The 12,069-nt window shown below is 42.7% G+C and overlaps 1 protein-coding gene across 1 annotated transcript; it reads left to right on the top strand.

Annotated features, from left to right (window-relative positions):
- Positions 1–5,692: 5,692 nt before the first annotated feature.
- LOC116872734 (olfactory receptor 2A1/2A42) lies at positions 5,693–6,634 on the top strand. Its single transcript, XM_032866214.1, has one exon. It carries the CDS (start codon positions 5,693–5,695, stop codon positions 6,632–6,634), a length of 942 nt encoding a protein of 313 aa, XP_032722105.1.
- Positions 6,635–12,069: the final 5,435 nt, after the last annotated feature.

The following is a 12,069-nucleotide window of genomic DNA, read 5'->3' as shown; positions in this document are numbered from 1 at the left end:
CCTTATTGGCCATTATGGTATCCAGAGACAATATTTCCATATCCCAGATAAATGTGTTGACAGATACTATTGCTACTGTGAATAAGATAGTATTTCCCAAGGTTATAAATATATATATGTATATGTATATACATATATATATTTAAAAATATACCTATGTCTTATAAAACAATTAACCTGGATAAAGCCAATTAACCTGAACGTAGACTTTCTATGTAATCAAAATCTTATAGAAACCACTCAAATATGGAACTATTGATACATCTCTAGAAATACCGTGGAGGAGGAAATAAGAAAGATTTTGAGAATGGGAAATGTAGACGAGAGATAAGGAAAACTGGAAACAGAAAGAGAATGTCATAAAGGGGACCAGGAGAGAAGGAGATCAGAATGGAGGCAATGATATAATGAGGCAGAGGAACAGAGACAGATAGACATAACCATCAAGAAAGAGGAGGGATGCCTGCGTGGCTCAGTCAGTTAAGCAGCTGCCTTCTGCTCAGGTCATGATCCCAGGGTTCTGGGATCGAGCCTCACAGCGGGCTCCCTGCTCAGCGGAGACCCTACTTCTCCTCCTCTCTTTGCCTGCCTCTCTGCCTACTTGTGCTCTCTCTCAATCTCTCTGTCAAATCTCTCTTTATTAAGAAAAGAGAAGATTCAGAGCAAGGAAATTACCAGGAATAAAGATAAGGATGAATTCTCCAAGAGGACATAATCCTTAATATGTATGCACCTAACAACAGAGCATCAAAATACATGAGCCAAAACCAGTAGAATTGAAAGGAGAAATAGATGAGCCTACTATTAGAGTTGGAGACTTCAATATTCCTTCATCAGAAACAGACCCAGCAGACAGAAAATCAATAAGGATATAGCTGAACTCAACACCACCATCAATCAAATGGATACAACGAACATCTAGAAACTACTTTATCCGACAATAAGGAGAAAATACACGTTCTTCTCAAGCTCACACAGGACATCCATTCACCCTGGTCGATCACATTCTGGGATATAAAACACACCTGAACAAATTAAAAGGAACAGAAGTCACACAATGTGTGCTTTCGGACTACAATAGAGTTGAAGTGGAAATCAGAAGCAGAGAGTGAGCTGGAAAATCCCCAAATACTTGGAGATTAAACAACATTCTTCTAAAGAACACATGGGTCAGGGAGGAAGATCTCAGAAATTGTAAAATATTTTGAATTAAGAGAGAAGGGTTCTATTGAGTACAGGAGTAGCAACAATTATTTTTTCTATTACTTATAAGTAAACCATCCAATACTTCGGTTGAACTAAGGATTTAAAAAATAGTTTTTATTTCAGGAATGCTGTGTGACTCATGCCTACAGCATTAGAAAAGAGTTTGTCAGCTCTTCAGATCTTAAATTTTACATTTGAAACCTAGGCCCCATCGAGTACTGGCAGGTTTGTTCCTGTGAAAAGATATGATTTCAATCTTAGATATTTACTTTGAAACCACAAAGACACTGGATAGTTTATTAGTCATCAAACAGTTTGCCAATTTTTAAATTGCTAAATGGTGTATACATATACGATACACCATTTATAGCATAAAACAATGTCTGAATGTTGCATTTAGAACTGAGATGTATTTAATTTCTTTTTTAGTTCTTCTTCTCGCTTCTGCCAGTCTTTTAGCGAAGTTAATCCATTGATTCAGGTAAGAGGCTTTTGGTATCCTGCAGCATAAAATAAAATGTGGGGAAAAAAGAAAACAGAAGTGTCTTTCAACTGCCTGATGCTTAAATATTTTGGAGATTCTAGTTTAGTGTTATTTTTTTCCATTGGGAAAAATGTCCTTTATTGGACAAGCAAGATTTAAACAAGGCAGAAATTCCAGACCCAGTGCAAGGATAGTCCAAAAATTCAATATTTAGGCATTCACTTATTTTGTATGTTCATTCATTTATTTGTTCACTCAATAAATATTTTGTGCCAGAATTACAAAAATGAATACATTTATTCCTGTTCAAAGTTTGTAGTATGACCCACTTCTGTGAAAGAAACCAGACTTTCAGCCCATATGGCTACTGTTCCTTTTTTTTTTTTTTTTAAGATTTATTTATTTTCAAGAGAGAGAGAGCACATGAGCATGAGCAGGGGGAGGGGCAGAGAAAGAATTTCCAGCAGACTCCCTGCTGAGCAGGGAGCCAGAGCCAAGACTCTATCTCATGACCCTAAGCTCATGACCTGAAGCCAAAATCAAGAGTCGGATGCAGGTGCCTAAAGGACTGGAGCCACCCAGGCGCCCCATGGCATCTGTTCTTAACTTTAATGTATTCATCAAGCCCTCCTGTCTCTCGTCTGTCTCTTTAAGTTTCAAAGAGATTCAGACTTTGCAAGTAATTTTTTTTCTTTATGTAACTAACCATTCGGAAGTGGCAAAATGAATTAAGGAAGAACTGAATAGAGAGATTGTGCTTTTTATAAGATGTGGCTTCAGATGCATTTTCACAACTAAGTATTTTCATATGCTTTGTATGTTTTCTAAATCAGTTCAAAGGGCTGTCCTGGCACAGCGATTTTTTATATAATTCTAAAAAAAAAAAAAAAAAGCCCTGGTCATGTGTTAGGAGTTCATGGTATCCGTGAATGACTTGATGCACCCTTTAGTTAGTCCATTTGTGACTTGATGATATCATTTACTGATAATGGTTATTCTAAAAAAGTCATTTGTTGATTCTAGAGAGGGATCTAACGGCGATGTTCTTCAGGTCCCAGTTAGCCGCTCAGACAAACTTTTTTGGGGGTGTATTTTAATGAGGTGATCTCTGTCCTGGGCCTGGTCCTCACCTATAAATCCAGCTTTGGAAATTTGGTTAGGTATGTACATTTCCATCTGTATCATACTATCCAGACTAAACGGGAAAAAAAGAAGAACCATGCATAAACCTGAATGGAATTATTTATTATAAAAATATTGGCAAGGAGGCACCTGGGTGGCTCAGTGGGTTAAGCCTCTGCTTTCGGCTCAGGTCATGATCTCAGGGTCCTGGGATCAAGCCCCTCATCGGGCTCTCTGCTCAGCAGGGAGCCTGCTTCCTCCTCTCTCTGCCTGTCTCTCTGCCTACTTGTGACCTGTCTGTCAAATAAATTAAAAAGATCTTTAAAAAAAAATATTGGCAAGAACTTTGCTTAGTAGCACATTCCCTCTTTGTCAAAATATCTGCACGAGACGGCAAATTAATACCTCATGGTTAATTGGGGAGCAGGGACTCCGAGTGGAGGGGATTCACTGGAGATCTGGGAGCTGGGGTTACTGACTGCTGCTCACTCAGACCACCTGGACTGAGGATACAGACCCACCAGGAGGACAGCTCTCTCACTCCTGGATGGTACTGAAGAGGTGCTGGCCAACACCAGCCCTCATGGATGACCCCCTTCTCTATACCTCAGCCTTTATGTTGACATGCACCCTACACAATTGTGACATTTGGGTCCCCTACTTACAGACAGACCCTCCCACATTGTAGTTCCTTGAGATGGTAGCAAAGCACTTTGAGTGAAGTTTGGGACAGACTCATACCCCCCACCTACATGTTCACATGGGTTGTCATGTTTCCTCCTCCAGTTCTTCTCAACCACGATGAGTGGATTTTGCAAGTTTTATTTTTCAAGAAGCAGTGTTATTTCTCTTATTCTCAAGTTCCTCAGGGAGCCTCTCATTAGCATCTCCATTGGAATTAATGACAGCTGGACCAGTGTCTTAAAACAACAACATCTTTCCTTACATGAATCCTGGAGAGACTTTTCTTCAGAGGCAAGAAGGCACAAGTCCACAACAGTTCAGCCTCAGGTTATTTTTGCCTAGTAAAGGCACAAATGTGTGCTAGAAAGATGCTGATTTCTACGCGGTGTATTGAGGAAGCTGTTACTAAGGACTTAAGGACAAGACGATCACTCTTTGGCCTATCACCAATTCACAGAAACTTCAAACACCTGACCCTCAGTGTGTTGCTATAGCAATCCAGAAATGACAAATTCACTAAATTATCTCTTTGCCAAACATTTTAAAATAAGCTATCTATAAATTATTTAGCAATTCTTATATTACCGAAGTAAGGCAGACTTCTTTTTTTTAAATATTTTATTTATTTACTTGACAGAGATCACAAGTAGGCAGAGAGGCAGGCAGAGAGAGGGAGAAGCAGGCTCCCCGCTGAGCAGAGAGCCTGATGCGGGGTTCAATCTCAGGACCCTGAGACCATGACCTGAGCCAAAGGCAGAGCCTCAACCCACTGAGCCACCCAGGCGCCCCCAGACTTCATTTTTTTAAAAAAATATTTTTATTTATTTATTTTGAGAGAGAGAGACGAGTGAGAGAGAGCGTGAGAGGGGAGGTCAGAGGGAGAAGCAGACTCCCCATAAAGCTGGGAGCCTGATGCGGGACTCGATCCCAGGACCCCGGGACCATGACCCGAGCTGAAGGCAGTCGCTCAACCAACTGAGCCACCCAGGCACCCAGGAGGCTTCATTTTTTTAATAAATGGTTGCTTCTTGTAATTTTGGGATTTTTTTAAAGATTTTATTTATTTATTTGACAGCGAGTGAGAGAGAACGCACAAGCAGGGTGAGCAGTAAGCAAAGAGAAATAGGCTCTTCTCTGAGCAGAGAGCCCAACATGGGGCTTGATCCCAGGACCCTGAGCTGAAGACAGACGCCTAGTGACAGAGCCACCCAGGAGCCCGTTTCTTACAGTTTTGAATTTCACAAGGGTACATGATGCAGATGCTAAGCCGTACAACGTCCTTGCAGGTATGGCGTTTCTTAGTTATGTTAGTTCTGGATTTGCTCTTTTAATAGAAGGAGAGATGAGATGAAATACAAATAGGGCATAGGAACTGCATCTTAAAATGTCTTTACACAGATCCATTCACACCACAGCCTTCAAATCAGGCGTGAATGCCTAACCTCCTACTTGTTTACATGCCTGCACACAAAGTCAAGACTCATGATACATGAACACTGGGCAGCCTGCCAAAAAACCAATTCCTACAAAGTATATAGCTTGTATTTGGAACCATTTTTTGGTAAATCAGTAACTAGGAATCAATCAGTAGACTGCTAAATGGCCAATTGTCGGTTGGTATCATCACCCACTGTAAAATATAGTCAATAGAGCCCGTATGTACACACCCATTGATTCCTTCTTAGCGACTTAAACAGTCGCTGAAGATTCTCCTGCTTTCATCACATAAGCTCCTCTAGAGTGCACAGGTGGGTTTCTGATGCTGAAAGCAGCATGGCTGATATTTCTAACGAGAAACTGGATTTTCACATCTCTTTCCTAGGCTACACTAATTCTCATATCTAGAGTCCTTCCATGACGGATGACCTCTACACTCCAGCAATGCTCTTAATAATTCTGTCATGTGCAGCTCCAAGATAATCCGTATTTAAGGTTACTTTATTTCCTCTTTGGTTTGACATTCTTCCGCCCCATTACAGTGTCACTGGCTCTAGGTAATCTGTCCTTGGAGACATAATCCCCTTTCTTAAAACTGGTTGTCAGATTAAGTGATTAACTTAATGTGTCACTAGATTGTTAATTTTAAAAGTTTATCTTCTAAAAATGACAAAATGTGTAATATAATGTCTAGATTTTTTTTTGGTGGGGGGGGGCAATTCTTTCCCAAGCTTTCCATTTTACCTTTTTCATAGTGAAATGGGGGAAAATCAGACAGCGGTGACAGAGTTCATTCTACTAGGTTTTTGTCTTGGCTCAAGAATTCAGATGGTTCTCTTTGGGCTCTTCTCCCTCTTCTTTGTCTTCACCCTGCTGGGGAATGGGCTCATCCTGGGGCTCATCTCACTGGACTCCGGACTGCACACCCCCATGTACTTCTTCCTCTCCCACCTGGCCATCGTCGACATAGCCTATGCCTGCAACACCGTGCCCCAGATGCTGGTGAACCTCCTGAAGCCAGACAAGCCCATCTCCTTTGCTGGCTGCTTGACACAGACCTTTCTTTTCTTGACTTTCGCTCATACTGAATGTCTTCTCCTGGTGGTGATGTCCTATGATCGGTATGTGGCCATCTGCCACCCCCTCCGGTATTCTGCCATCATGAGTTGGAGGGGCTGCTTCACCCTAGTGACGACCACCTGGGCATGTGCCTCCCTGCTGGCCCTGGTCCATGTGAGCCTCATCCTGAGGCTGCCCTTCTGTGGGCCTCATGAAATCAACCACTTCTTCTGTGAAATCCTGTCTGTCCTCAAGTTGGCCTGTGCTGACACACAGCTCAACCAAGTGGTCATCTTTGTTGCCTGTATGTTTATCTTAGTTGGGCCCCTCTGCTTGGTGCTGGTGTCCTACTCACGCATCCTGTTGGCCATCCTGAGGATCCAGTCCGGGGAGGGTCGCAGGAAGACCTTCTCCACCTGTTCCTCCCACCTCTGTGTGGTGGGGCTCTTCTTTGGCAGCGCCATTGTCATGTACATGGCCCCCAAATCCCGCCACCCTGAGGAGCAGCAGAAGATCCTTTTCCTGTTTTACAGTTTTTTCAACCCTATGCTGAACCCACTGATCTACAGCCTGAGGAACGCAGAGGTCAAGGGTGCCCTGAGAAGAGCAATGTGCAAGGAAAGTCATTCCCCACTGGGATAACATTGGATTCCATAACCTCAGTAGTTCCCTGGAGCCTTGGGTACTGTGTATCACCTAAGCTTCTCACTCTTTATATCTGAGGCTGAAAAATCCAAGAGACTCTGTAAAGCACTCCGTTTTTCCAGAAAGTATTTAGGTTTTATTGAACTCATTATATGTAATTCTATCAAATACATCCTTTCATCTAACTTCATAGTCAGTTGGGAACTCCTAGCAGAATAAATTGATTTCATCCACTGCTGTGGGTCCTGAAAGGTTAAAATAGACACTCTACCTGTGGCCTCATCATGTGCACTCATTAATCGCAGAATGCAGGCTTTCCTGGACATAGCCACGTCAGTGACCATTTTTAAAAACCTTGTAGCCACAGAGACTTAAGACCTGTTGATACCTTTTTCCTCCTTTGGTTTTTTTTTTTTTTTTTTACCCCATATTAGGATGTTTCCCCTTAATTGTACTTCCTCCTATAAATAGTAAATGTACCTAAATGCCTACATAGACTTAGGGGGGGGCACTGATTTTGTTGATTAAACCTTATAATCTGTCTTATAAATTTCCGTGGTCAGAAAGTAAGTCTGCACACATTCAGCAGCTGACATCCCAGGGAATTACCCAGTGAAATCCGCTTTCCAGCCTGCCCTGGGCTTTTTTTTTTTTTTTTTTTTAATATTTTATTTATTTATTCGACACAGACATCACAAGTAGGCAGAGAGGCAGGCAGAGAGAGGAAGGGGGAAGCAGGCTCCCCGGCGAGCAGAGAGCCCGATGTGGGGCTCGATCCCAGGAACCTGGGATCATGACCTGAGCTGAAGGCAGAGGCTTAACCCACTGAGCCACCCAGGTGCCCCTGCCCTGGGCTTTTGATGGCCACTGGTTTCTAAACTCTTCTCGCCTGGTTGAGAAGAGTATCTGTGATTCTCTCTAGACAGACAAGCACTCTTCACTAGAAGGAGTTGGCAAGCGCTACCACCCAACTCAGAATGACCAGGTAGGGGTGGAAAACCCCAAGCAGAGGCAGCCGAATGGGAAAAAGTTTTAGCAATAATAATAGTAGTTAACATTATTATTATTATGTACTTACTCCATGCCATCCAGTGCGCATAGATAGCTAATTTACAGAGATCACTTCATTTTTATTATAAAAATCTATTTCTCATTACCATCCCATTTTACAGATGCCAACACTAAGCAAATGGCAAATGCTAGACCCTTGCCCCAATGATCTGACTCCCAAACCTTCTCTATGCAATGTGGTACACCATTATCAATATTATCAAACCTAGGATACGCTAAGTGAATGTGAGTTTCTTTTCAGTCTAATACATGCCACAATGAGGCTGGGAGAGCCAGAGATTATTTGTGGAAGTCTTGCTCCAGTTGGAGAGTTCTACAGTCATGGTCACGGAGAACATTAGGACCTTCTGCTCACAGAAGGGAAGGAATGGAGGCTGTTCTCATTGAGGTGAGGGGTTTGGTTTAGAACTCAGCTGGTAGCAAGAAGCAGAAGCAAGGCATCTCCAGTTTCACACACAGCACGCACAAGTTCACGCACATCTGTGTGGGTGAGTGCAAGCACACACTTACAGAGTCCTTACAGCGGTGACATACTCCATTCTAAGTACCTTACATGTATTATCTTTTTTAATCCTCATAACAACCCTGTAAGATAGGAAGTATTAACCACTCTTTTGGGGGAGAAAACAGAGGCACAAGGAGATTGAGTAACTTAACCAAAGCCTTGCAACTGGTAGGTGTCTAGTCCAGATCAAACTTAGGTGATCTAACTGCTAAACCCGTAGGCATAACCACTAAATTAAAGTCAAAGAAACTGAAATTTCAGAAGCAGGAAATGGAAATGGAGGAAGAGAGTAGGAAACTTTCAGCCTCCAGCCAGAGAGAGGCATTGGGCTCCAGATAGAAAAGGTACTTATGTTTGGGAAAGAACACATCTAAAGCCCTCTTCCTGGGGCAGTGCCACAGGGGAAGCAGCTCTTGTCTGCAGTACGAGCGTTCCGGTGGTCCGGACAGGTCTTCAGACTCAAGGAGGCAGCCACAGCCAGTTGCACTGCAAACGTGGCAGCGGCCACATCCACGCTAATGGGCAGCGCCTGGAGGTGATCAAGGGGCACCCACTGCAGGACAAGCTACAGGAACCTGCTCTGCGCCAGGAGCGATTTGCCGGGCGGGACATCTGAGTCCGAGGGCGGGTGGTCACGTGGTCCAGATTGGCACAATCTGCTGGTCAGCCTCCAAAACCCTGGTGGCCTGATACAGGGGATGAGGCTTCCAAGAAGGCGATCCAAGACATTCTCATCCAGCACAACCTGACTCTGCTGGAAGCGGATCCCCAGCACGGAATCTGAAAAGTTTGGCGGCCCTGCTGCCCATGCTCACAACCAGAAATCCTGCCAATAAACCCAGCATGAGGATCAGGGGTCACCTTTATAATCAACAAGTGTCACGGGACTTAAGGTTAAAACACACACACCCACAAGTTGACTTTATACTGGAATGCAAATAAGGGTAAGATAGTTAAAGGAGCCAGGGATGGAAACAGGGCCCCCTGGGAGTCTGGACCATAAAACAAAACAGTGGTAGGAAGAAGTTAACAATGCAGTTTTAGATGGATGGTTCATCAAATGGAAGAGCCTTAGATAGTGATCTTGTAATTTACCTAAACTGGATATACTTTGTACTTTGGATATTGCCTAACACAGTCTTTAATCCGATGTTTCATGACCAGTGCCGGGTGCTGTATGGCAAGGTTTGGTGGGATGCAGGACCACAGCAGAACAGAGCTGTGATGTTACTGACGGCTCTCAAAGGAAAAAAAGCTCTCCTGGTACAAGGTTCGGTAGCAGAAAAGTGTGGGACGCAGAAAGCATGCCCCAGGAGCCACTGGTGTGGCTTCCTAACTCTGTGCAGTGCTCTCCTAAGGTCGGCCTAGTCATCTGCATCTTAAACATGCAGGATCTGAAGCTAGAGACCTGGGTTCTAGTCCCACCTCTACCATTTGCTAGCTGTGCTCTTTCCAGGAAAATCCCCTAAGATTGCCTGAGTCTCTGTTCCCCATCCACCAGTCATGCAGAATGAGAGCTGCTTAGGTGGCCCCACAGGACTGCTAAAGGCCTCAAACAAGAGGGGTGCAAATGGACATGTTTTGAAGACTTAAAGTGCTGTGCAAACATAAGATATTGCTATTATTATAGTTACCATTAGGTCAGAAATTATTTTAATATTGTGAGGCTTGCAAACTTTGAGTCTGGTATCAAAGCTGTTCTTTAGCCAGGGGAGCACTGGGGCTGATAAGTCACCCAGACTTTTGCCTGCATGCCTTCTGCATCCCCCCTTCAGCCTTGGAGGGAATAGCCTTTCCCAGAGTCCAGGCTGCAGACCAGACTCAGTGACCTGTCTGTGAGTCAGTTGGCAAAGGCTCCAGGGGGAACCTCTCTCTCTTTGAACCTGTTCATAGCCTCTCCACTAAGAAAGCATGGGGGACCTTTCTCAAAGCAAGGGAATTCAGATTTCAGGGTTTGTTTTCTGTTTCTTGTTCTTTGTTTTCAGATTCTGTTTATTTCCAAAATGTACCATCTTTAACCTGGGATTGATGGTACAATTACGTATCATCTCTCTGCAAGGAGAAGGACAAAAATCTGATCATCTCTTCATCCCCGATATCTTAACATACTCACTAACTTTTGGTAAGTAAAGGACCCTTTATCCATTAGCCTCATTTCCAAATTTTCAGTGTTGAACTATCTTCTGATTTCTAACCTTTTTTACAGTCCTCAAATAGCAGATTATAGTATAGTAGAAACATAATTGTAGCTGAAAATTATTGAGCACTTACTATACGACATGAAATGCTTTAATATCATCTTCGCATTGAATCTGTAGAGTGGACACTATTGCTGTCATTAGACAATGATGAGGAAATAAAGTTGAGAGAAATTAATTATCTACCCAAAGTCACAGAATTATCCACTGGTGGAAACGTAATTCAAGACTAGGCAGTCTGGCTTTAAATTAACTCTGAAATGCTCTTTTGCCACAATCTACTGCTATTCCTAACCCAAATGACTGACATAAGGACTGTTCATAGTATGTACTTAGTCAACCTCGACTGAACGAACAAATAAATATTCATTATATTTAAATTTCCACCCATAACTTATCAGCCTAGGCATGTGCTACCCTTCATTTCTTTAAATTGGGGCATCTTATTGTCCATTAGATTTATCCAATTCTTGCCTTTACTATATTCTTACATGATGGATATTAATAAATAAGAATATGTTATTGCTCTAAAATCATAGAGAAGAAGGGAAAAAACTAGGGTGGAAATTTAGCACTAACTATAAAAAATCCTGGGGATGTTTATTCATTATTTCTGTCCTAGGAAGCAGTGGTCACTGGATTCTCAAAGGAGTGTGCCAGATTGCTGAGCCTGTGATTCTGGAAGGCTAGGAGGCTGCTGGTGCCAGATGGGAAGCCATGTTAGGGTGTTGCCCTTGAAAGCTGGCAAGAGGGTGGAGACACTTATGGGCGGTAACTACTGGAAATGACAGGGGTGGGAATCCGTGTGTGGTAGCTGCTTCACTTGCCTCCTGAAATTAGCACCTGCAGCATCTTTGGCATGTGGGCCAGGGATTGCCAACCACCGACCTACAGGATGGTTGTTTACTGTTTGCTGTGAATGTAAAGCAGCATCGTTAAATATGGGTTGTTGAGGGCAGACAAAAATGAAAGGAGGGTTGGAATGTAGTCCCACTGGATGAAAGCGTGACTGTGTTTCTCCAACTAGCAAGGAAGTATCTTACTCTCCTTGCTTTCTTGACAAACTTTCTGGGCTCATTTTGATATATGACTTTGTTTTTTCTTAACCTGTGTTTCTGTTTTTTTTTCTATTTTAATTTTTGAAATCATGTTTGGACCAAAGAAGATGTGGATCCTTGAACACCCTTGGATTTAGACAAGAGTGCCGGCTCGGAGTTGGGATATCTGGGTTCCCATCCCAGCTTCCCCACTCACTCACTGTGTGACCTTAGAAAAGCTGCGTAGCTCCTCTGGACTTCAGTTTCTTCACCGATAAAATGAAATTTGATTTAGACACTTTCTAATATTCTTCTTATTTTCTTGTTCTCTCTCTGTTGATTTTCTCACATTTCATCGAAATGTGGATTTTCACTTTTTCAAAGGAATGTAAATTAAGTTCCATGCAGAGAAAATGAAGTGGACTCAAAGATAATTGAATATCCTGGGCCTTCAACATAGTAGGAACTCTGGGGTAACCGCTGAGTCAATGAGCGAGCTGACTATTTTAGTGTTTTATTGAAATTGTTTAAGGCTGGCTGAAACAGGAAGTGAAATGACTACTCTTAGAAAAGTCAGTTTTATTAGCCTCCTAGGGTCTTATTAAATATAACTTTCATTGG

The sequence above is a fragment of the Lontra canadensis genome, unplaced genomic scaffold (genome assembly GCF_010015895.1).
Source record: "Lontra canadensis isolate GAN:19392208 unplaced genomic scaffold, GSC_riverotter_1.0 scaffold2, whole genome shotgun sequence".
NCBI lineage: Eukaryota > Metazoa > Chordata > Mammalia > Carnivora > Mustelidae > Lontra > Lontra canadensis.
The sequence above is the reverse complement of the archived record's forward strand: the minus strand, read 5'-3'. Positions and strand labels throughout refer to the sequence as shown.